The sequence below is a fragment of the Thermobia domestica genome, chromosome 16 (assembly GCF_964235325.1).
Source record: "Thermobia domestica chromosome 16, izTheDome1.hap1.1, whole genome shotgun sequence".
NCBI classification, from domain to species: Eukaryota; Metazoa; Arthropoda; class Insecta; order Zygentoma; family Lepismatidae; genus Thermobia; species Thermobia domestica.
This window is the reverse complement of record NC_137469.1, coordinates 23,958,008-23,984,640: the sequence shown is the minus strand read 5'-3', so window position 1 is coordinate 23,984,640 and position 26,633 is coordinate 23,958,008. Positions and strand designations below refer to the sequence as shown.

Below are 26,633 nucleotides of genomic sequence, written 5' to 3'. Positions count from 1 at the left end.
TATCTAAAGAAACTAAAAGCAATTTTGTGTCCGAGCGTTATAGTAATGTATAATTGAATTCCGGATACATGAAGGACAATAAATATGCAAATTACCTGTATGGCCGCTAAAATTAGTACAATACATATTGAGCCGCAGAGAATTTTGCATTTGAATCAATTTTACACTAATCCCGATTGGATACTTCGCATATGTACCTTGTGACATTTTTTTATGTGTGTGTTATACTCGTTCTTGAGAATTCAACAGTTCTTCCTTGTTATATGTGATTTGTATTTTGTGAACTTAGTTGTTACGCAGAATCTGCTTCTGATACAAACAGGTTCTAAATACAAACGTATTTATAGCTATTGATATCCCAAATCGTCATTAAATGATTCGCTAAACTTCATAAATGTGAGATAAGTATACCAAAAGCTAGAGTTACAGAAGTTTTAAACAAAAGACTTTTTATTTTCTTATTTTTACGTGTCTCTCCTTGAAGTTTATTTTTCTGTTCGTTTGTCTGTGTGAGACAAATTTTGCAAAGAACTTACTGAACTCTGGCGACTCGATTGGCATTAAATTGTTGATACGTATCATACTGTATACCAGGGGTTTTCAAACTTTTTTGCAGTTGAGGCTCCTCTCAACCACCAAAGTCTGAACGCGCCTCCTCTGTCAAAAATGGCATGTGTCCCTAAAACAAAAACTATCACTATGATAAACTATGTTTCATTTATTAATCACTAATAGAAATATCTCATTAACACAGGTGATCTACATTGTATACACTGATTGCACCTTTTAATGTTATTAGCCGTTGTTAATAGACCTAATAATTATAAATTGTGGTAAGTCAGACATTTATGTAACTGAAAAATACGAGCAAGGAGGGAATTTACATAACAAAAACTGACACACTTAAATGTTGAGCAACGTCATGGGATGTATGAGCTTGTTTTGAGTCACACAATTTATTAAATCTTGGTAGATATTTTGAAATGACAAGACACATCTCTTGCTGGAGATATAGTTTTGAGCTATATTTGGATTTGATCACCTCTATGGCTTCGGATACTCATTCTTCACTGAGCTCCAAAATTCAGGCAACGATGTAGAAAGAAACTTGGTCTTCAATGTGCTGTCTGAAGAGAGATCAATGAGCTATTCCTCTTCTCGGGTGGTGAAATTTGGTGAATTCTCTGCGTTGAGTGGGTTCACGACCCAATTGTGCTGTGTGACCTCTGGAAAGTGCTTCTCAAATTGGTCATAAAGTTGTGTTAAAAGACATACTATTCTACAGAGATAAATAGAAGATCGTTACTGGCCATCTAACAAGCATTATACACGTTTAAGCCAAAGATGAAAGGGTCATAACTGATTTTATGTGGAACAGAGGTGGTGACTTAGTCCACTATGTATTACTAAAGAAGAAGGGTGCAGACTCAAGTATGGGTGTAAGATTATAATCATGTTCCTTTGTAGGTTTTTTTGAAATTCCTCGCGCCTCCCCTTACAACCTTTGGTGCCTCCCCAAGGTGTCGCGCCGCACAGTTTGAAAACCCCTGCTGTATACAGGACTGTACTGGACATTCATTGTATTAACTGTATTTTATAGTTACGCAAATATTTTACCCGCAAATCACTAGATGTCAGGACATGTTTACTTTCAGTGGCCGTCACGCGGCGAACGCAGGAACTAGTTTGATGTTCCGTACATGTTCGGAAAGTCTTTACACTTTATTTTCACGAACGATTTGGGGAAATCTCATAATAGTAATTTGAACTGACAATGTTTTATCTTTCTTTTTTTTCTAATGCACTCATTAAACGTATTCATGTTTTGTGATATCGTAGAAGCATCTCCATGCTGAGAGTGATTACGCTAGAGGAAGGGAAAACGAGAGAGCGCCACTCACCGATGGCTTCGTTCACCCTCCATACACCGATTGCCCCAATAGACAGTCATATTTTAATGTAGATGTTGATCACGTAATATAGAACTATTACTTTTGACATACAAAATGATAATTACCCTCCAAGGGCGCCGATTTCTCTGTAAATTTGGGGGGGAGCTATTCAGATGCAGAAGGTATATATATGAAGATTTTAAGACAAATTGCACTCAAATTATGCCAAATATTGTATACTCATAAATACAATAGAGGGGCCCACATGAGCTTTGGGGGGGCCTCGCCCCCAGGATCGGCGCCCTTGTTGCCCTCCAAAAAGTGTCTGCCCCTCTGCTTGCTCTTCTCCCCAATTAAAACTGATCACTGCATACAAAACTATGTACAGTATTTGTTCATGGTACACCACATTCAAGGAGACAAACTTCGATGTACGGAAACAAAAGGACAAACTTGTGCTTCTTTTTTTTTTTTTTTTTTTTTTTTTGACTAACGTCTTCCGGTAAAATCTAAAAGTACACTTCAGTGCCCTTTACTGAAAAACTTGAATGAGTTCTTGTGCCTGCCGATATCTTTCTTCGTCCTGTTTCTTCCTTTACTATTGTGCTAGTGAGGCGTAAAATCCAACAACTGTACGAAATATTTCATATCTGAAGAAATTCTTTTTCACCTTTTAGAGAAGTTTTCAAAAAAAAAATGGCAGGGATGTAACTTATTACAAAATTCAAATCTTTGTGCAAAAAAGAAAGAAAGAAAGAAAGGATGAAAAGAAAAAGAAAAGAAGAAAAGTTAGCACCAAAGTTTTCCAAATGCTAAGTGTATCTTTTATTTTTTTCAAGAAGTTATCTTCCGGTCGTTGATTTTTGACTTTTAGTTTAGCGTTTCTTTCAGCAGCGAGACTATATGAGACTTGGACCTACAGTTTAACGTAGAATCCGAACCACATGAGCTTCTGCTGGGAACTGAACCCAGGTCTACCAAGCCAAAGGCGCGTACGCTAACCGCTTAGCCACGACTGCGCTCTTATTTTCCAGTCGTGTGTTCCTGTGTAGCGTAGTCGCTAACCCTCTCGTCGTTTGTGCAAGAGTCCTCGGGTTCGATTTCTGGTGAGTGACAATCGGTCGAAAAGGTGTAATAGCTTTTTTCAGGCAGGCATCATTCTGAGTGAAATTTCTTTCTATTCCTTCATTCACACCAGGCAAATACCAGAATGCTACCTAATATATAGGTCCTAGGTCCCTCCCTTCCCTATTCTCGGGATAGTGTACTTGTCGAGGGACGTCATCCCTTATTTGCGACAGTCTTAAGTCCATAGATGCTCATAATGACCAGAAATATGAATAAGTAAATAAATAAATAAATAAAATTTAATTGAAAAGAAAAAAAGTACGAGTAGCTAGTACACGCGTCTTTGGTACTCAAGTACTCGGGTTCGATTCCCGGAATTATATCACTAAAATTTAAACGTATCACGGTAATTTGGATTAGGATTACCAACTTTCAAATGCCAAATGTCGGGACAGTTCATGTAACTATTCGATGGAGGGTGGGGATGTACAGTATTTCCATTTCCTAACAATCTAACATAAGCCTTTCAATAGCGAACAGCGAATCCTATACCTAGGTATATCATACCTAATTGGTAAAAGAAAAGTGAGGTATTTTACATCATATAGACCCTGTCTATACATTAAAATGCTAGAAAAGTGTATATGTTTGTGGTGAATCTTTTTGAGAGTGAGTTCTCGGGAACAATAGACTCTAGAAAGATGCCGTTTTAACTGATCGATTACAAATTTTGTGTAGATTGTTCAATTAATTAAAAATTTTAAAAATATGGCCTTTACTTCTTTATTACATTTTTAGGGATACACTGGAAGTGTTGATTAAAAAAAAAAAAGAAGTTAAGCATCATAGCCTACAAGTTATACATTCCAACACTATATAGCTGTATGCAGAGGTTGTATATCCTTCAGGCGTTTGTTTCATGGCCAAATGATAATGAAAAAAGAAGGATAACCATTTCTCCAGTCTAAGATGAATCTTTATTGTTTGGAGTGTTTTGCTCAATGAACACCGTATATCACTGGCATTATAATTAATTGTATATGTAATGTATTTGCTTATTACATACTGCATGCAAGAAGAAAGGAAACACTGATCATACATAAATTAGAAACTCCAACCGGAAGTAGGCTCAAATCTTGGAAACGGTACGGAACATTGAAAAATAGTCGAAAAATCTCCCCTTTATGGCACCCCTTGTCTATTTTTTTTTATCAAGACATCTTTAACTTGTGTTTGTAAAAGGACACGTGAGGAATGATAAGGAGATTCATGCTCATATGTAAATAATGCACTGAGTGGAGAGCACAGGTTCAGCTAAACTCACTAACTCTATAGCCTACGAAACCCGGAGGTTCAATGCAGCGTTCACAAAAGCTCTCCACTGACTTCTATCCTTAGCCAATTGGATCCAGTTTCTACTTTGGATTCCAATCTCTGCGAGATCCATCTTAATATTGTCCTCCATCTGCGCCTTGGTCTTCCTAATGGTCGTTTTCCGATTGGTCTTCCAGTCAAGACTTTGAAAGCGTTTTTACTTTCTTTCATTCTAGCTACATGACCCGCGCACCTAAGCCTCCTAGACTTGACGACCCTAACAATGTTGGGTGAACCATATAAATTATGTAGTTCCTCGTTATGAAGTTTCCGCCATTCCCCATTCCCGTTCCTCTTGGGTCCGAATATTCTTCTCAAGATCTTGTTTTCAAATACTTCCAGTCTGTTCTTCCCTCAGAGTAAGTGACCATGTTTCGCAACCATACAGAACAACAGGCATGATTATCATTTTATATATTTTAAGCTTCAAATTCTTCGACAGAATTCGCGACGATGAAAGATTTTGAACCGATTAGTAACACGAATTCCCTGCTTGTAGTCGACATTTAATTTCTTCGTGAATATGATTTTCGTCTGTTAATATTGACCCTAAATATTTGAAACTATCCACTTTATCAAAAGTATTATTTAATATTTTAACGCATCCACAATTTGCCGTATTACGATCCCGACGTACTTCCATGTATTTAGTTTTCTCTGCATTTACTTCTAAACCCATGTCCCTGCAAGCGTTTAATATGATCTCTGCATTTCTTCCTATTGTTCTCCTATCATCCCCTATTAAATTTACATCATCAGCATATGCCATAACCTGGTGCATACCGTTCAACTCTAGGCCCTGGTTGCTATCTTTGATTTTCCTTATGGTGTATTCCAGAACGAAGTTAAATAATAATGGCGACAACGCATCTCCTTGTTTCAGGCCATTTTCGACGTGAAAGCTCGTGGACAAAAATTTTCCTATCCGGACTTTACTTTGGGACTCATTTAAACATATCTTAATTAACCTAATTAGTTTTCTCGGTATTCCCAGTTCTGTAAGAACGTTGTATAATGTTTCTCTCCTAACCGAGTCGTACGCCTTTCTAAAATCAATAAATAGTTGATGTACCGGGGTATTTTATTCCCACTTTTCTTCGAGTATTTGGCGAATGGTAAATATTTGGTCGATAGTTGATCGATCTCCAATAATTTCATCTGCGTATTGGGTCAGTCTTATTAATAGAATATTTGAAAGGATTTGATAGGATGTTGCCAGAAGAGAAATGCCTCGATAATTATTACAGTCAGTTTTGTCGTCTTTCTTGTGAATTGGAACAATGATTGATTCTTTCCACTCTTGTGGCAATTCTTCCTTGTTCCATATAAGCAGAATGAGTTTGTGTATTTTGTTCCACAAGTTTTGGCCTCCAGCTAAAATTAACTCAGCCGGAATTTCATCTACACCCGGAGATTTGTATTTCTTTAATTTCTTTATAGCGGTTTCTGCTTCAATTCGGTTGGTTCTGGAATATACAGTTCTGCGGTGTGTATCTCCTTTTCTCCACGCACACTAGTTTTTGGTTGCGTGTTAAGCAAATCGTCAAAGAAATCTTTCCATCTATTTAAGATGCTATCCGTATCAGTAAAAAATGTACCGTCAGATTTCTTTAATATATAAGCACGAGGTTGATAGCCTTTCTTAAATTCACTGATCCCCTTAAACATGTCCCGGGTGTTTTTATTTTTACTATTATCTTCAAGTTCCTTAATTTTAGCTTTCAGAAAATCGCGTTTCTTTGTTCTAAAAATTTTGGCAGTTTCCCGTCTGATGTCTGCAAAATTTTGTGTAGTTATTTCATTCGGATTTTGTAGCCAGCGTAATTGTGCCTGTTTTCTCTTCTCTGCTACTTTTATGCATTCCTGGTCGAACCATGGTTTGTTCCTACGTATTTCCGCGTGTCCCAATTTTTCTTTTGCTGAAATTTTAATGCTATCTCTAATTTCAATCCAGGTATCCTCAACACTAGTGCACTCCGAATCTTCTAAAGCCGAGAATCTATTCGAAACTTCAATCTGGTATTTCTCTCTTACCTGGCTCTCTTCTAATTTCTTTAAATTGAATCTCTCCGTTTTCGGACAATGAATATTACCTTTATTCAACGATAACCTCTCTCGTATTATCACTGCTACCAGGTAGTGATCAGTGTCACAATCAGCCCCTCTAAACGACCGGACATCAATTATGCTAGATTGCCTTCTTCTATCTACTAAAACGTGATCAATTTGATTATGTGCTTTCCCGTCTGGTGATGTCCAAGTGTATTTATGAACGTCGCGATGTGGAAATTTTGTACTCTTCACGATTAGGTTTTTGGATGTTGCAAAGTTCACGAGTCTAACACCGTTGTCATTACTTTCCTTATGCAGACTGTCGTTCCCTATAATCGGTTTGAAAATATCCTCTCGTCCCACCTTCACATTGAAATCCCCTAATATAATTTTCACATGGTATCGCGGGAGTTGGTCAAATATCCGTTCCACTTCTTCGTAAAAACTGCCTTTTATATCGTCATCCTTATCTTCAGTTGGGGCATGTATATTTAAAACAATAATATCACACCACCGTCCCTTAAGAGTAATAAAAGAAAGTCTGTCAGTAACAAATTCAACCGGTTTAGTTGCTGGTAGTATACGTATATGAACGAAAAACCCTGTTCCTAACTGGTGATTTTTATTTCCTTCCCCGTAAAAGAACGTAAAATTTCCGGAATTCACAGATCCATTTCCTTCCCACCTAACTTCCTGAACTCCTACTACGTCCATCCTGTATTTCTCGAACTCAAGCGTTACGGATTTTAACGCGCCTGTCCTATAAAGACTCCTAATATTCCATGTTCCAAATCTCATGTCCATTTTCTTTTGTTGAGGTCGTGCCTAGTTATCAGTCCTTGTCCGAGGCTTTTGTGAATATTTCTGAACAAGTGCTTTTTTTTTTACAGGATGAGGTTGTTAGCCCTACCCAAACCCCCAAGCTGCAGGACCACTCCTAGTCGGCTGTCCGCGACTGCTTATTCAGTATATTCGCAGCTAACCTCTATATCTAGAGGCCTTCTCCTCGATCCGCAACCTGAGGACGCGCCATGCCGTGGTGACAGGAACCCACGTTACAGGGCACGAGGTTGATAGCCTTTCTTAAATTCGCTGATCCCCTTATACCTGTCCCGAATATTTTTATTTTTATTATTATCTTCGAGTTCCTTAATTTTAGCTTTCAAAAAATCGCGTTTCTTTGTTCTAAAAGTTTTGGAAGTTTCCCGCCTGATATCTGCGAAATTTTGTGTAGTTATTTCAATAATAATAATAATAATAATAATAATAATAATAATAATAATAATAATAATAATAATAATAATAATAATAATAATAATAATAATAATATCCAACTTCATCAACAAATATGAAAGTCAGAACATTTTAAATTTCCGACAGAGCTAGACGCGGCACATTTTCTCCGGAATCGGGACGGTTAACAATCCTATTTCGGTTAGCAACCTTTCCACCTTAAACTGTAGGCCCACGTCTTGATATAGCATCGGTGCTGAATGGGACGCTACACTATAATCCAAAGCCAAAACCAAAAACCCCTTGGTGTAACGGCCGGATTGTGAGTCTGAGCCGCTCCATGCCATCTGTTAGCGATTGGTGGAACTACGTCCATCCTAGTGACGAACGCGTAGTCAGAGCGCCGCTTAGCCCTATCGTTAACCGCTGTATTGAAAGCTTTCTAGACTTAGTACCCGGCTATTTGAGGCGATCTCAAAGCGTATTTATTGCTCATGCGAACTCTTGGAATACGCTGACCATGTATTTCAATGTAGATGGCTAATCATAAACGCGAAAGCAATAAAATCGCTGAGAAAACGTCAGCTCGAGCGTATTTGGTGCGGGTCGGAACAATAGACCGCCTGCTGTTTAAAAGATTTCAAAAGGAAGGGGGAAAAAAAGGAAAGACGTGTTGCCAGGCAAAGGGATTGTAGCAAGAAACAGCTACTTGGAAAATGGTTTGTGCAGAGTATTGAAACTCTGCTATTACACACCTGGACCTGGCAAAAAGACCTGGAAACCCTGACTGGCTCACAGTATGATTTACAAATCTGGTGAAAGTAAAATTACTGAAGAGCCACTTTGGCCGCGTTCGCTACAGCGGGTAACGCTTTCTCAAATAGCCTAAGACTTAGTGGCCGTCACGTCTTTTATTCAGGTGACTTCCCATGTGGCTCTTACCGCGCTGGGTGGACGCCGAAAACTGGGGAAGCACCGGCCGAGAATCGAGCCCGGGACCACGCGGACATGAATCCAACGCTCTAACAACTAGGCTATGGTGCCCCCCACACTCTAATCCAACCATCTAATATTATTTAGATGATATTATTGTATCTAAATGTCATTCATTAGCATTTAACGGCTTAGTAGAAAAAACTGCCCCGTCATTTATTGACTCATGCTATTTCGCTTCCATCTCTTTTCCCCTTTTCCTCCATCACTTGATGTGAAAGCCCAAAAAAAAAAAAAAATATATATATATATATACAACGCTAAGAATCATTACAAAAGGTGTAATAAGGAAAACACCTCTTAACAAACGTCCGTGACCCAGATTAAGTGAAAATTAAAAACTCTTTTTCAATAAGTTCTTGTGCACTGGAATTTGGGTCTTTTTATTCAATTGACTGACACACGCATTTGAGTCCCGCTGGTCTCCTGTTATTGAAACAACTTTTCACTTTCATTAATGTTAACAATGGAAGAATTAGCACTGAGAATTGCGCATACTTATTGCGATCCCTTTTGATAGGTTGAAATCATTGCAAAACTATTTATATTGTGGATTAAGTAATCAGAATGCCTGAAGAGTGTATTTGGGTAGCGTTGCTGAATCAGAGTGGTTAGCGCGTATGTTTCTGGTAAAGGTGGTCCCACGTTCGGTAACTGGTGTACGTAAGTTAAACAATGACAAACTCCTCTCTAAAATACTCTGAAATAAAGATGTAAATGGTAGTGTTGCCACGAGACGAGACGAGACGAGACTTCAGACTGTCTCGTCTCGTCTCGTGCAAAGCATGTCTCGACTCGTGTCTCGTCTCGAAAAAAATGTGCCCGTCCCGTCTCGTGTCTCGTCTCGAGAGGTTATGTCCCGTCTCGTCTCGTCCCGTCTCGTTTTGTCTCGTTTTGTCTCGTCTTGTCTCGTAAAAAATATAGCAGCATACCATGGGAACGAAAGTAAAATGTAGCAGGCTGCACCTTGCTAATCAAGATGAAACTAAGTTACAAGTATTACCCAGAACTCACAAGACAAGAAATGTCACGGTAGCTACACCGTGAAGCCTTCACCTCTGGTGTATGTGGTAGTCGGTTCGATCTCGGTTAGTGCCATGTGAGCTTTGTGGTGGACAAACATTGAATGTGTGTGGGGACCGTGGTGGCTCAGTGGTAGAGCGTTCACCTCAGGTGCTTGGGGTCTCGGGTTCGATCCCAGCCCCGCCAAGTGAACTTTGTGGTGGACAAACACCATGTGCGTGGGTTTTCTAGGGGTTCTCTCGTTTCCTCCCACTTTCTTCATTCTACCATTTCATTCATTACTGATCATCACTGTCTCCTTTAGCCTAACCGGCATAATCGTGGGACGTAAAGCTCAAAGATTTCATTTCATTTTTCGAATTTGTGTGTTTTCTCAAAGTTGTCTAGTATCCTACCACTTTCTTCATTCCACTAATTTTCCCAGCATCATCCATTTGGCCAAAGTTGCCTAAAGGTCTTAAAAATAAATTCGAATAAGCTCACAAGGCAAGGACAAATAGTTTACAAGATAATATATGTCTGCTGTTAGTTGTCTGAGGCTTCTCGACCCTGGCTTCTTCTTCTTCTTCTTTTTTTTACATTCTAAAACATTGAAATTTGTTTTACCAGTTTCAATACACGAATATACAGTAAATTGCTCATAGGTACGTCGAAGATGAAGACGCTAATGTCAAATAATATTTATACGACAAGCAAAGGTGTCATCATCCCCGACACTATCCCACTTCCTTTATAGTGTCTGTATATATATATATATATATATATATATATATATATATATATATATATAGAGAGAGAGAGAGAGAGAGAGAGAGAGAGAGAGAGAGAGAGAGAGAGAAAGAAAGAGAGAGAGAGAAAGAAAGAGATGGAAAGATATATAGATAAATAGAGAGATAGATATGTGTGTACACTTTGATTTCATATATTCCAGCCTTTAGGTTTCACGGTGTTAACCCATGACAATCAAAAAACTACTTTCCATTTTAGCATATTTAGATTTGTTGCAATTATTTTTTTTTTTTAAGAAAAAAGCTCGGAACCAAATAATTTTATTGAGTAAAGGAAAGTATTTGATTGAAATTTTATATGTTACTGCACACTAAGCTCTACTTAAAGTGCCATATAGTAATGGGAGCTGAACGACACATCGGACGAAAGAATGTTTGGGGCCAGTCTTCAACTCCATGGTTAAAATCTGTTCCCATAACCGCGGGGTGTGTGCTACTATGTCGTGGTTGCCCCGTTTGTGTAACAAACTCATGACAGTACACCCAGATTAGCTAGTGGCTAAAAAAAAAGTTGATTTTTGGGTGGCCATTTTGAATTAAAGTTTCTTATATTATCGGGATCTATTCGCAATCATACAACGTACATCTTCATACCAAGCCGAGCGGTCTGCGGCGATAGACCATCGGCTTGAAGGCCCCGGGTTGAGTCCCGGCAGGGTCATGTGTATGGAATTTAACATCATTTGTTTTTTTTCCTATTGTGTCAGGGGGGAAATCGTATGGGATAAAAGGATTTCAGTCTGAAAAAAATGGAGAGAATATCCTCCCCAGGATACTTTCATGGGAGTAAGGAATTAGTAAAAATATAGGATATACATTTTATAGCAGATTTAAAAATATGGTTTGGGTTTCCTATTTCTTTTCTGTTAATTATGTTCTTCAATGTTCGAATTTTGATCATTCTCATGATATTTTCTGCTTTCAACGGAGTTCCATGAATATTATATCAAATGTTCTTTAAAATTATTAAGTTCGAGAGGTTTTATATGCCTGTAAGAAATAATTTCTGAAGATAACTCAGGTCCTAATGAATATCATTCGCTAGGAAAAGGAAGTATTCCCCTCCTCTCAACATGGAAGCAGAGGGCAATTTCGCACTCTGGTCAGATCAAACATTTATGCATAACAAAACGAAGGTCCCCCTGTAAAACTTCTTTACCTAAAGTGTTATTATTAGTATCATAAATTTGCTTAAAGCAAACATTTTGAAGGGTTCGTCGATAATATCTTTGCTTTCTTTGTCCTTCGCCCGCCTTCCAAACGAAGAGGTGAATTTTACAACATGACTGCTGTATAATAAGCGAGAGATTGGTAAAATGGTAAAAGTGTGTTTTTCTTGTATGTGTATGTGTGTGTGAGAGAGAGAGAGAGAGAGAGAGAGAGAGAAAGAGAGAGAGAGAGAGGACAAAATTTTAGTTGCAAGATAACATACTTCAATTGGCGTTTTCGGTTCATATAACAAAAAGAATACCGCCACCAGAGAATAAAGACAAGTGTAGTCTGTTCTGTTCTCTTCCGCCATCTCAGCCAGAACTTTCAACTACAGCCTGTAATGAGTGTAGACCTTACCCAGTTTTCAAATTGAATAGATGGTGGTAGTAGTTCGGTTTCTTGACCTTGTAAAAATCTTCCCTGTCTTTGATTTTGTTCGTCATCATTCCAGCCAGAAATAAAAAAATGAGAGTTCCTCAGTTTACAGCAAGAGGAATTAGGGACAAGACCAGTGTTGCCAATTTAGCGACTTTGTCGCTAGAACTAACGACTTTTGGAAGTGTCTAACGACAAAAAATTTTATCTAGCGCCTAGCGACAAATCTAGCGACATTTAGGAATTCAAATATTTTGTTCTATATTTATATTAAAGTTTCCACAATTTTGCAGTTTGTGATACTAATAATTACTTTTACACACTCGGTTGCAGTACTGCTATGAGCGACTTACTTCGTTGGATTCATCGCTGCTATGAGGATTATGTTGTTTGGGAATTTCCCGTATCTAACTAGTTGCGTAATAGCTGGTAACCTCTTGTATTGCACAGTGCGTACAGTGACAGTGACGTTGGAGAACGTTATGCTTTCCAGGTTCATGCGTGTGATTTATATATTAATTTAACTGTGGTTGTTCTTAATATAAATTATACATCAATTTCGTGGATTGAGTTCGGTGAATTGTTCCAATACGAAAGCAACATGAATTTCCCAACCCATCCAAAAAATATAATCCTACTCTATAAGAAGGAATGGGAAAAAGGGATCCAAAATTTTAAGTATTTGCAAACTTTTAATGCTACATTTATTAATTTTGTATTCTTGAAAGAGCATAATGCAGTGGTTTTGTCAAGATGGTCATTTTTTTAAAGAAAAAATACTCGAGTCTTCCATTGCACATGAAAAATATTTAAATTATTTTAATTCCTTTGTAAAATTATATAGCGACTTGGCAAGAGGCGTTTAGCGACTTCTAGCGACTTTAGAGTACTAAACTAGCGACATTTCAGACTGGCGAGTTGGCAACAGTGACAAGACATTAAGGATGATATTCGTAGAAGCTCATATATCACGATTGTTTCATTCAATAGACAGAGGACACTTTTCTATGAAGGCTTTTCAACATGTTTTCTCACAAAGGGGATTTTCCTTTTGCAATCTATATGACCACTGGCAATTTCAATCTTGGCCATTCCCGGAGCGTTTTCATTTTCGAGACACGAGACGAGACGAGACATTTCACGAGACGTCCCGTCTCGTCTCGTGTCTCGTCTCGTTTTCGAGACGGGACAAGTAGTCTGTCTCGTCTCGTGTCTCGTCTAAGAGGGTTCTGTCCCGTCTCGTGTCCCGTCTCGTTTACGAGACGAGACGAGACGAGACACGAGAAATGTCTCGTCTCGTGGCAACACTAGTAAATGGTAATATGCTTACCAGCCAGAACTGACTTGGCATATATTATAGTTAGAGTTAGCATATAAATTTAATGCGTCTGAGAATTATGACTTGGATTACCAGGTCACTTTTTCCCCCTCAAGATCACTCAGTCTGTATCAAAGTGCATTTTTGCTACTGCACTCACACTTGCCCTCAATCAAGTTCCTTACACTCACATTCCAATATTGTTGATACCCTCACCTTACTCACCCTCAATCAACACGCTTATACTCACTGTCACTCGCTCTCACCCTCACCCACCGAAATGAAGGTGAAGGCGGCCCACATGAAGGCAAGATGAATAAGGGTGTCATCTCTGGTCTGTACCTCTCTTTTTATCTTTGGCCCAGACAGATCTAGTGACCTAGACACACCCGTGACCTAGACAGATCTAGGGACTCAGACAGACCCAATGACCCGGACAGATCTAGTGACCCAGACAGATCTAATAACCCAGACTGACCCGGTTACTCGGACAGATCTAATGACCAAGACATAACCGGTGACCCGGACAAATCTAGTAACCCAGACTGACCCGGTAACTCGGACAGATCTAATGACCAAGACATAGCGGGTGACCCGAACAGATCTTGTGATTCAGACAGATCTAGTAATCCAGACAGACTCAGAGACCCGGAGAAACCCAGTAACAGGCAAAATCATATCAGCTCGTGACAGTATTACTGCAAAATTTAACTTTAAATAAGCTCCTTCGTGGCTATATCGTTACCATAGGCGCCTTTAGCGCGCTAGACCCTGAGTTAGATTCCCAGTGCGAGCTCTTCTGCTTTAGATCACATGTTAAGCTGACTGTCAGAATCCTGTCTCATATAGACTCAGTGCTGAAAGGGACATTAAACTCCAAATCAATCCATGGAAAATTTAATGTAGGTTAATGAAGTCCATCAGTTGAGTTCGAATATTCATATGTTTGATTTCCAATGTGATGTTTTGTCTTAACCACGATACATTTAATCTATTTGTCCAGAGTTTGTCATCTTATAGAAACGATCTCAGTAAGATGTGGATTTACAGCTGAACTTGAACGCTCTGTTATCAGGAATCCCATACGGAGACGGGCTGACTTCATAAGGATGTACACTGTCCGAACTGAATGAACTTCTATGAAGCAAACGAGATATTTGAATTAAAAGTATGGCAAATTATTCTTCCTGTGAAAGAACGAGAGTGAATTATGCGATATTAAAATATATGGCTTAAAAGAGCAAGAGCAATGATGCTGTGGCAAAATCTGCTCTGCACGAACGAGAAATAAATTAGCTGGTCAAAACCTGGTATAAAGAATGAGACATAAATTAGCTGGTCAAAACCTGGTATAAAGAACGAGAAATAAATTAGCTGGTCAAAACCTGGTATAAAGAATGAGACATAAATTAGCTGGTCAAAACCTGGTATAAAGAACGAGAAATAAATTAGCTGGTCAAAATCTGAAATAAAGAACGAGAAATAAATTAGCTGGTCAAAACCTGGTATAAAGAACGAGAAATAGTTGTGGCACTGTAAAAATCTGGTCTAAAAGAACGCGAATTGCAAACTTTGCTTTAAAAGAACAAGAAACAATTGCACAGTGGCAAACTCTGTCAAAAGAAAAAAAAAGAGAAATAATTGTGTACTTCCAAAAATATGATCTAAAACAACGAGAAACAAAGTATGGCATAATATGCCTGAAACAACAAGAAATCTTTATACTATTCCAAACTGCTATAAAATAAAGAGAAATAATTGGGCCAAATATCAATGTGCTGAGCGCGCGTCACGCAAATAAATGTACACTATAGTGCTGCCAAAATGTCTTGAGCCGTGGCAAATGCGAACTAAGGCTCACACCCTCGACATACCCACGTGTTGAGTCAATGAGGGTTCAGCTGTTGCTAAGCGAGAGAGCCTTAGCGAAAGGGAGTGGAATTCCTTCAGTCGATAGCAGCGCTCGGAACGGAAGATTAGGTATTAAGTCAATGTGGTATATCTTTAGCAGTCTAGAAATTTTGTATCCTTTGGTACACTGCGCCATCAGCACTAAATTTAGCATAATTTTGGTATAAACCAAATAGTTCATTCGTTGTAAGTAAAATGTGTAGTGTTCTTTTTCTCTTAGTGATTCAATGAGGGTGAATATGTATAGAATACTAGGTTAATCTTTAGCCACCAATCAGCGCACAACAATTTAAAGTTCCGGTATGTACACGACTGCTTCTATTAAATTTGATTCGGTTCAGTACTATACCGTCTGATTTTCTTGAAAAACTGCATGGGGAAGAAATCTCAAGTAAAATCAGTACCTCTGGCAACCTTGACGTGTTACGTCAAATGTAAACAAAGAAATCATTTCGCAACTTTGCCACACACACAGATAAATCAAACGATTTGTAAAAGAACATAGTGCTTATTAGGTAGGAGCCTAGATTCCATTGTACTGTACCAGTTGATGTGGAACAAAGGCAGCGACAGGCTTACTTTTGAAGCATAAAAAGAGATTCATCAGGCGTTCTAGAAACCAAATGATAGATCAGAAGCCGAGAACTGGCCCGCATTTCACATCTACTGCTATATTAATGAAACCTAGGCACAATAAACACCGGATGTTATTTTACCAAATCTTTCTTTGACAATTTGTTTACAAATTTTTGTCCTTTTTTATACTGTATACGTACTGTTAATCAGGAGTACAAGTAGATCTGAAAAGGTAGGGGAACGGTAGGTAACGGCATGACGTCACGCCGTCCGTCCCCCTGCCTATCTTTGCCCATTGTAATTTTTTTTAGGAACTGGGGAACGCCGTGTATATTATTTCGAGGTCGGGGGACGCCGTCCCCGTGTTTCCCTCACTTTTACCCCTGGAGGTATAATGAATGCTTCGGTACATTTTAATAAATTCTGATCACTTAAAAATTATTCACTCATTTATTCATTAGCTACATCACCTCTCTATCTATTTTTTTTATTGCTAGTCGTAGTGACTAGCTACCTATAAGAGGGTTACGCCCTCTTTGAGGTGCGTGGTGGGAAGGAAGAAATGAGAGCTATGGGAAAGAGGTTGGTGAGCTAAGAGATTTTACTCTCTATCTATCTATCTATCTCTGGTAGAAAAAATATGTCGATTAGCAAGTGCCGTGTATGCTACAGTATTCATTCTAGTACTTATAAGATTTTTCTAAAAAAAAAAACAATGATTTTTAAGATTTTTAAAGTAGTTTCATATAATGTAAAATATTTATTTAATTACTTAAATCTAGGCTTGGATCCTCCACATCCCGTTTACTACGAGAAGGGTACAGTTAACCAGCACCATCTAGACGCCAGCGATGCAGATTATGTGGAAATTGTCCACACAAATGGCGAATCTCCATACATAGGTGGTCTTGGAACGACAGTTGCTGCTGGTCACGTAGACTATTATCCAAATGGTGGCGTTTATCAGCCTGGATGTTCTCATGTTATTATAGAGACAATATTGTATCCGTTCAGTAAGTATTGCTTTTCGTTCATATGGTTCTTTTTTCTTCTACAAACTAAGCGGTATAGTTTGGTATGTGGTGGTACAATGGCGAAAATTTATAAATATAAATACAGTATAAATTAAACGTTGTCATTCTCCAAATTTTCACTTCTTCATATGGACGGGTGAAATTTAAAGCGGTGTAAATACTTTGTTTAAAAAAAAAAGACACAAAAACCAGATTTAGATAGTTCAATCTGTTAACAGACATGAAGTAAGTCAAAGTTCCATCCTGAAAGGTAACGGTTTCAACAGGTGATTATGAAAGTTCTACCGCAATGCCTTAAGAGTCTTCATTTATCCCGGCGAAATTAAAATACCGCTAATTTTACAGTAATTATATGATATCTTCAAATAGATGAAAGATAAACGAAATGTGGAACAAGAGCGCCTTAGACAATATTATTTTACATGAGAAACCGTTATGACGACTCACTTATCTGCTTTCGATTTCGAGCCATTTTGAAAATCGGCATTTATTTTCGCGTTTCTAAACAGCTGAAAACGAAAAGCCACTAAGTGACTTGTGACAACGGTACCTCACGCAAAATAATTATTGTCTAGGACGCTTTTGTTCCATATTTCAATTATGTTTTATCTATTTGAAGATATCACATAATTACTGTAAAATTAGCGGTATTTTAATTTCGCCGGGATGAAGACTCTTATGTAGGAAGCCGTGTTTCATACACAGCCACTGAGTTGCACCAACAAGTTCAGGGTTGCCAACTTTTCTTAAGAAAAAATCGGGAAGGGGCAATCGATGTTGGAGTGCCGCCCCCTTCCCCCGAGCGGAGACGACTCCTCGTACTGCAAGTAATTAAAAACATTGTAAATAATCAGCTGAATAACATGAACCTAAATAAATGCTGCTCCTTTTTTTATTATTTTCCCACCCACCGTTCATCACTAGGTTGCAACAAATTCAAACCAAAACAACTACAATTTATTTAATATAAACAACGTTTAAAGAGAAAACTATATAGATTTTTCTTTATCCCAAATGAGTGCATAACATTGTTAATAGTAGGGTAACAAAATATAGAAATGTGTCACCCCATAGGATTCTCATTGCCAAAAGTGGCAACTATTCTATCATGATAGACATTGGTACGAAGAGCTAGAAAAGTAATGTTGCCAACCTCGGCAATTGGTAGGGTGGCCGCCATCTTGGTTCAAAAATGGCCTACATAATGACAAATTACGTAATACAAGTTAATTAAAATATAGTCATGTGGGGTATCAAATGAAAGCTTAAGATGCATATAAGTAAATTAAAGTACTTTTATACATTGTTTAAGCCATTTTTGTGTGTGTGTGTTTAAGGTCAAGATTGTTAGGTCACCTTACTGAAATTCCTAGTTAGAGGAATTAATGTTACTGATTTGTTAATACTTTAAATTGAAAACAATTTCAATCAAATACATTACATGAAAGGGAACTGAAAGTTAACTATAAAACTGTAATTGTAGTCCGAGAAGAAAATTTCATTTCTGAATTCTCACAGTGTCATCTATAGTCGTACGATTCTTCATCCTCACTTCAGTCTCTGAGTCTGATAAGTTGTGTTGAGATGCATTCTCATTATAGCACACCTGGTTATAACAGTCACATACTGGAGACCATAAACATCTTGCATATTTACACGAACAAAATGATGATTTACATCATTTTTTGCGCCTACATCTTGTGATATGCTAATATTCTGTAGAAACTGATGGAAATGTTGTCATAATTGGTACGTACGATGTCCTTTTCGCTTGCCAGCCGCAATCAGTACGTGTTCGAAGCTTTTGATGTTGCAGAAGTGCTCTCTTCCATATGATCGTTTGCTACTTTGCTCGATTGACATGCTGTCATAAAGCATCCTCTGTTGGGGGCAGTTGTTGAATAGCCTTTTCTGATGAAATAGCTTCAATCTAAGATCATTTACTTCAGATACAGTGGGTTTGGAGTGGAAAAGGAGGACAATGAAATATTCAATTCTCTTGAAAACATCAGAAGTAACTTCGTTTTCTAGTTCCACAGATGTTTGTAATTCTTAGTTGTCTTTATATACTTTCCAAGCTCACTTTTTCCCATGCCTATTTATTTGACTGGTAGTATCATAGCCTGTAGTGCTGTGAAATGAAAGCAAAGAGAACCGTATACCACAACATGGTATATCAGACACAATCTTATGGATTGATATTAATCTAGTTGGGTTGTTTCTTTTCATCCATACGCGAGGGCCTAAATTATGCCACACAAAAAGAAAAAAATACATCTGTATCGTCACAAGAAAAGACAAACGATGTAAATCCTTAATCTAAAGCTTGTTTTCTACGCAACAACATCCTTGTCTCTGTTTATTTTTGATCTGAATGTAGGTTGTACATGTCTCCAGCTGCAGAGTTCACTGTTTTACCAGATGAAAGGCTCTGTATGGAAGGAAGTATAAATTATTACTTTGTTGTTTGGTAATCTTTTTGAATGTTTAAGAAATTCCTCACTGAGCAAACTAGCAAGGTTCTCTTTGTTCTGTGGAAGCGCCATAAAATGCCTCCATGATGCTGGAAGTGGCGTTTCTCTGTCTTGAATAATCCTCCTAATGGATAAGTTGTTTCCAGATCTAAAGTTTCCTGAGATTGGTATAATAGACGGAGAGACATACCTATCAGAAACAACACTAATCCTAGTGCATGTTGCTGCATCATTGGAAAAAATATGATCAGTGAAAGAATCTGCAAGATCTCCAAAATTTTACCATTCTTTGGCTTACCAACCTTGTGCACACAAGCCATACCATGAATAATCAGTGCTACTGAGCTGTGAAGATCTTTTATGTTTGTAGTGGCTACTGTATCCTGTTTCAGAAGCTGAAATAAACAGCCTCATAATCAATGATGGGTGAAAAATCCGATCTGAACAAGTATGGAGGATATTCAGAGAACTCATGTTGTAGGAGAAGTCGAACATCAACATTTGGTTATCAGGCTATGTATGTAATTAGTCGCTGATTAACTTGTGTGGCAGACTCCAGATGTCTTACTTTTGTCTTACTTCGTTGTGACGTAATGTCTTTGAATGTTTTTTGGATTGATTTTGGTATAGTCTCAAACAGATTAACTTGGAATTCAGGAAGTAGAAGTGTCTCGACGATAGATTCAATAATCCATTTGCCATTTTCAAAAGCATTGAGAATGTCATGTAAAGTATCTCCTATTAATCTCCCTCAATCATTGTTAATATCGCGAAAAGTTGAAAGGGCACAAGTTATTCTTTTATTACCAATACATCAGTGATGTCCCTCTATAGTCGTTTCTTATCTTGTTCATTATGGATGAACGGTGTTTGAATGTCAATGTTGAAGATCTGATTAACCGCTTAAACTAGATGTCTAAGTTCATTGTAACTGAAATCCCACCGCTGTCTGGCAGATTCATTCCGAGTAATGCTTATTATACCATTTGCTACCTTGCAAATCTTGTTGAAATATTCAATGGCTTAATCAGTTGCTATCTCTACAAATGGCAGCTTGCTTCTTTTGACTTAAAAATGACCTTCTCTGAACTCTGCATAAACATCTCCGGCAAAGTATGGCAAATCTCGCATGCATGTAAGGTACACTGGACCACATTTGGTGTAGGTTGTATTGTTATGAGCAGCAATCAAAGGTAACATATTTTCGAAAGCTTCTAAGTGCTTATGCCAGTTTCCCTCACGTTCAGCTGAGCTGAACTGAGCTGAGCTGAGCTTATAAAGCTGAGATGAGAAATGCATTCACTGTTTCCAAGTAGGGAAACCAAAATCTAAAAGTTAATTGATTTACATGCTCATCAAAAAATTCCTGTAGCTTTGTTACAAATGCTGGAAGATTACACGTTAACTCCTTCACCGTGCTTCTGACTTGTTCATAATCTCCATTATAGAAAGATGTAGCAATTCTTAATGCCTATTCCTCTACGACATCATATTCGCATCCTCCACCTGAATGTTCAACCAATCCACATATTCATTAATCAATATATGCCAAATAGCTTCAAAGGTAAGTTTGTGAGCTCTGATTGCACGGTTATACATTTTACCTTTTATTAAATTTGACGATATGACTTCTGAGAAAATTCCACTTTCAATCCAACAGTCTTCCAGTCCTGAACCAGCAAACTGTGGACCTAGAGCTAACAAGTACACCAGAATCATGGGAAATCCACCAAGTCTAATTACCACGCCACAGGTTCCCTCTTTATTCTACCATAGAAACTCATTTGCATTGCAGTAAATAGCCTGATCAAATGTTACAATAGTGTGGTCCTGGCACAAATGTTGTGAAATCAACTTACATCGCATTATAGCTGTCCAAATCGTATCATAATCTGAAGCTGATGCAGGCAGAATTGGACAAAACCCAACTTTAGTGACTGGAGTATCATCTTCGCTAAAACATGAAATAAATTATAATATAACGCTTGGGTATTACACTTTCACCTTCATTGGCCTCAAATGATTCTGTATTGTATATTTCTTACTTTTTAATGCATTGTGGATGTTTCAATCTTTAATTTTCTATCCACATATGCCAATATTTCAATTGAATTTAAGTATTATATGAATTTTGGATCCGCCATTTTTGAACCAATATGGCGACCAACACACCTACTTGTTATGTTGGCAACAATACTTTTCTAAGTCTTAGATGCAAGGACTTACAGAAAATAACTGTTGCTGGTTTTGGCAATGAATTTCCCACGGATTCATTTTCTGTGCAACTTTATCAATTTTGTTCCCCTACTATAAGGAATTACTGACAAAAAGTATTACTAAAATCAAGTCTTATGCTTTGGCTATCATCATACAACAAATTCAAACCAAAACCATTGTAATTTAACTTAAACAACGTTTAAAAACTATATACAATGTTTGATTTTTATCACGAACAAATGAGTTATAGTTAGCGTGAGTAGATGTCCCGGCGTATAGACGGCCGAGTCAGCAAAAAATTATCTTGTTTTCCTAGAATTCTGTGTCATTTCCTGGAATTGGGAGGCAAGTTTCGACAAGCCTTTGGTTGCTATGTTCATAGCCTTTTACGGGTAGTACAGAAGCGCGTGGGAAAATTTTGGTTTATCTGAACCCCTATGAGAACAGTTTGTTGTTGTTATGGTGATAGTCTTGGATGGTCATACTCTTGGAGGGATCATAGTCCTATCAGTTATCATGATCGAAGCTTCATGATTGATTGATTGATTTTTGCTTTTCGTTATGTATTGAATAGCTAGAGGCTCTTGGCCTTCATAGTCTTGGATGCTCATACTGATGGACGGATCAGAGTCCTATTAGTTATCATGATCGAAGCTTCCCAATTGATTGATTGATTGATTTTTGTCTTTTCGTTATGAATTTGAACCCCCAAACCCCTCCACTCCCATTGCTTTTCGTTATGTATTGAATAGCTAGAGGCTCTTGTCCTTCATAGTCTTGGATGCTCATACTGTTGGGCGGATCAGAGTCCTATTAGTTATCATGATCGAAGCTTCCCAATGGATTGATTGATTGATTTTTGTCTTTTCGTTATGAATTTGAACCCCCAAACCCCCTCCACTCCCTCCTGCGAAGAACGTAAGGGAACGTTGTTACTATGCTCATACTCTTGGACGGCGAAGCTTCCCAATTGATTGATTGATTGATTTTTGCTTTTCGTTATGTATTGAATAGCTAAATGCTCTTGGACGGATGAGAGTTCTATTAGTTATCATGATCGAAGCTTCCCAATTGATTGATTGATTTTTGTCTTTTCGTTATGAATTTGAACCCCCAAACCCCCTCCACTCTGTCCTGCGAAAAACATAAGGGAACGTTGTTACTATGCTCATACTCTTGGACGGCGAAGCTTCCCAATTGATTGATTGATTGATTTTTGCTTTTCGTTATGTATTGAATAGCTAAATGCTCTTGGACGGATGAGAGTTCTATTAGTTATCATGATCGAAGCTTCCCAATTGATTGATTGATTTTTGTCTTTTCGTTATGGATTTGAACCCCTCAAACCCCTCCACTCCACTCCCTCCTGCGAAGAACGTAAGCGAACGTTATTACTATGCTCATACTCTTGGGGCGGCTACCGGATCTTGATGAGAGTCCTTTTAGTTATCACGTTCGAAGCTTCCCAATTGATTGAATATCAAGTTCGAAGCTTCCCAATTGATTGATTGATTTTCGTCTTTTCGTTATGTATGTATTGAATAGCGAAGAGCATACTTAATATCTTAAAATATTCAATGCTTTCTCATCGAGAATCGAACCTGTACACTAAACGCAAGACCAGTGCTTTACGATTTAGAGTTGAATTAATTCTTGCATGAAAAAAAAAAAAGAATTTCATGTATTGGTTTTAGCGTAGCATATGATATGTACATTGTTCGAAGCTCTTCATTTCGAAGCACTTAGCTTCGTTAACTTATGAAATAAAGATTGTACATCGGAATCGAACGCGAGACCAGTACTTCACGATTTAGAGTTGAATTAATCCTTGCACGGAGTAATCCAACTTGAGGTGGGCACTCTATCACTGTACGTCAGTGCCTCGCATATAGATTAGATTTTATTAAAAAAAAACTTTTCGTCCTTTTTTTCTAGTCGTCTTGTATTGGGTAGCTAGATTCCCCCTCCACCTTAGCCCCACCAGACTCATCTTGTAATACTAAGAATAGAAGTTCCCAGATTTTCTGCGAAGAAAAAAAAGATTGCTTTATCATCGAGAATCGAACCCGGATCCCAAACGATCGTGGTCTTTCGTAAGTGTATGGTATATGAATAAACAAGATGATACACGTTTTCCTCATCGACATCCCTTCTTGCATCATGCATAGTGTCATTAGTCTCTGTTGATCATCTGCTGAAATAACATGGCTGTGTAAATCATAAGTTACTTTATAATATTGACTTCCATAGATTTCCAACATAATTGAACATAGAAACGTAAGCAAGATTTCATTGAAGTAGACGATTAGAAAAATACGAATAGTGGAAGATTAAGAATGGAACTGCGACCAAATTCTGTATCTGAAAGGATACCACTTCAACAAATGCCAGAATTACCATATAGTGGTGCACATAAATGTTTTGCCCCTCAATATAGTCAGTATTGTACAAAGGAATTACGTTTAAGAACATTCGAACACTGGCCTATTTCATCAAAACAATGCCCGGATCAATTAAGTGATGCTGGATTTTTTTACACGAAAACAAGAGACCAAACTATATGCTTCTATTGTGCTGGAGGATTAAAAGATTGGACTGATAACGATGTTCCATGGATAGAACATACGAAATGGTTTCCTAATTGTCCATTTCTTTACCTTAAGAAGGGATATGCTTTTATTAAACAAATACAGGAAAAGTGCCCTGTTATACAAGTATTACGTAGTGCTCCGAAATGAAAGCCAAATTAATGTGTATTGTACTAAAAAGTGGAACATTTGAATAAGTGAATCGTGTTGCTAAAGACCTTGTATTTGGATTTAAGTGAAATTTTAACAGAATGGGAAAGAAAACTTGTACATTTGATTCCGCTTGTTTTCAGACTATAAACAAAAAACTCATAGATTCAATTATGACTGATTTATTGGATAGTGTACAAACACAGTCAAGTTTGACGGAAAACGAACTTTAAAGTTGATGAGTGTCAATGAAGTGGACTTCTGTTCATAAAGAAGCAGAAAATACTTTTCATTTATACTGAACAGTGTAGTACTAATTCTAGAGCATTTAATAATAATAATAATAATAATATAGTGAAATTGAAATCTTTTATTATTTTCACATAAAATTTGTATTTTGTGAACGATCAATACGATAGGATTTTTAAATTAGTATACTAATGTTGTTGTTATTCCGATACTTCTCTTTTAGGATACGGTAGGATTTTTAAATTAGTATACTAATGTTGTTGTTATTCCGATACTTCTCTTTTAGGAGTTAAGAAACTTCATTTAGAATGGATGATCTGAAAAGAAACCGTACGGACGTCTTTTTTTCGATCACAGTACAACGTACGTTTACGATGAAGAACGTTGTGTTTGTAGATTTTTGAATTTATCAGAAAGTCCACACGGTGTGAACCGCGATCGAATCAGGGACCCCAAAATACTGGATGTAAATCCTCTATCACTGAGCCATCATACTCGTCAAACCATAAAAAAACAGACACATATGTGAATGTCTGTTTTGCTAGTCTCTTTCTTTTCTCTGTTTGCTAGTACAGTGAACTCCATCTTAAAATGGTTTAGTTTCAAGAGCAACAGATAAGATAACATTGTCAAATGTTTTGATGATTCGTAACAGACTGACCTTCAGACCTGCTAAATGAATAATAAAAGGTACAGTACATTTAATTGTATGTTAAAGAGTTTTAGTCCTATAGTTGACTACTACACTAGTAGAGAGGGAAAGTGATGATGAGAAATGATGAAGTGAAGAAAGTGGGAGGAAACGGGAGAACTCCCAAGGAAACCCATTCATACGGTGTTTGTCCACCACAAAGTTCACTTGTCTGAAGTAGAATTTGAACACGGTGCTTCATGCAATACAGGTGAACGCTCCGGGAGAACCCAGAGGAAATCCACGTACACGGTGTTTGTTCATTATAAAGTTCATCTGGCGGGAACAGAATATTGAACCTGGGACCCCTCCTCATCATGTAGCAGAAGTGAACGCTTTATCAGTGAGCCACTGATGTCCCTGATGAAAAAAAAGTATAAAATATGATAAGAAACACGACCGCCGAGCTAAGATGCCCTCCAGACAATGTATTTGATTTGTGTTTTCCGTGTTCCATAGAGATGAAATTCTATCGTTAAAAACACATACATATAAACGAATTTGTACGTCTCACAATAAAGCCAACAAGGTCTGTCTGTCTTTCTGTTTGTATGAAATGATGTAATGAAGAAAGTGGAAGGAAACTGGTGAACTCCGAAGGGAAATCCACGCATACGATGTTTGTCCACCACAAAGTTCATAGGGCACGAACTGGGATCGAATCAGGGACCCAAGCACTTGAGGTGAACGCTCTACCACTGAGCCACCGTGCCCTCTGGAACGTAAAAATGAAATGATAAGGACGGTTTTCCGGGGACTGTGAATAGCATCTTTTCGTTAAGTTGTAAAGGAAGCAGGGAATTTGTGATCGCTAAAATTAATGACAAGTATATAGAAAAAAAAGACGTGATTTGAACACGGGCCCTCATGCACCAGAGGTAAACACTCTACCACTGAGGCACTGAAGTTAATTTCATAATTTTCTAATGTTAATAAGAGTGAAATCTAACGTTAAATACACATACATAAGTCAACGAACTGAGAGAGTTTTTGTATCTGCAATGTCTACTTGCAAAGAGCAGAAAAATAAGATAACAGAACATGTTTTGTATTTCAATGTTGTTCTCCAGCTGTCGCGTCAACATTATCTTAGGTCATGGTTTCAGACAACACGAAGCGAAGATATGTATGTGTGTGTGTGTGTGTGTTTTAGGTAATATTAAAACAGTGTTTGAGATCTAAAACTTGACAAAACTAGTGTTGCTTATACATCTCGGATGCCGTTACTTATGTACACATGATGTTGATTGATTTTTGAGTTTAACGTTCCGTTCAGCAGCGAGGCTATATGCACCACAAAGTTCACACGGCAAGAGTTAGGATCGAACCAGGGACCCCAATCACAGAAGGTGAACGCTTTACCACTGAGCCACAGCACCCCACGATTTCATCATGGGGCACAAATCTTCAAGTTA

General features: G+C 37.8%; 1 protein-coding gene across 2 annotated transcripts in view; it reads left to right on the top strand.

The window, feature by feature from the left end:
* Nucleotides 1-26,633, top strand: part of LOC145672947 (inactive pancreatic lipase-related protein 1-like) — a 144,079-nt gene that overhangs the window by 46,966 nt on the left and 70,480 nt on the right. For both annotated transcript variants that reach the window (XM_081742195.1, XM_081742197.1), the window contains exon 5: nt 16,598-16,828. In XM_081742195.1, the coding sequence (XP_081598321.1) occupies nt 16,598-16,828 (231 nt within the window). The remainder of the gene's footprint in view (nt 1-16,597; nt 16,829-26,633) is intronic.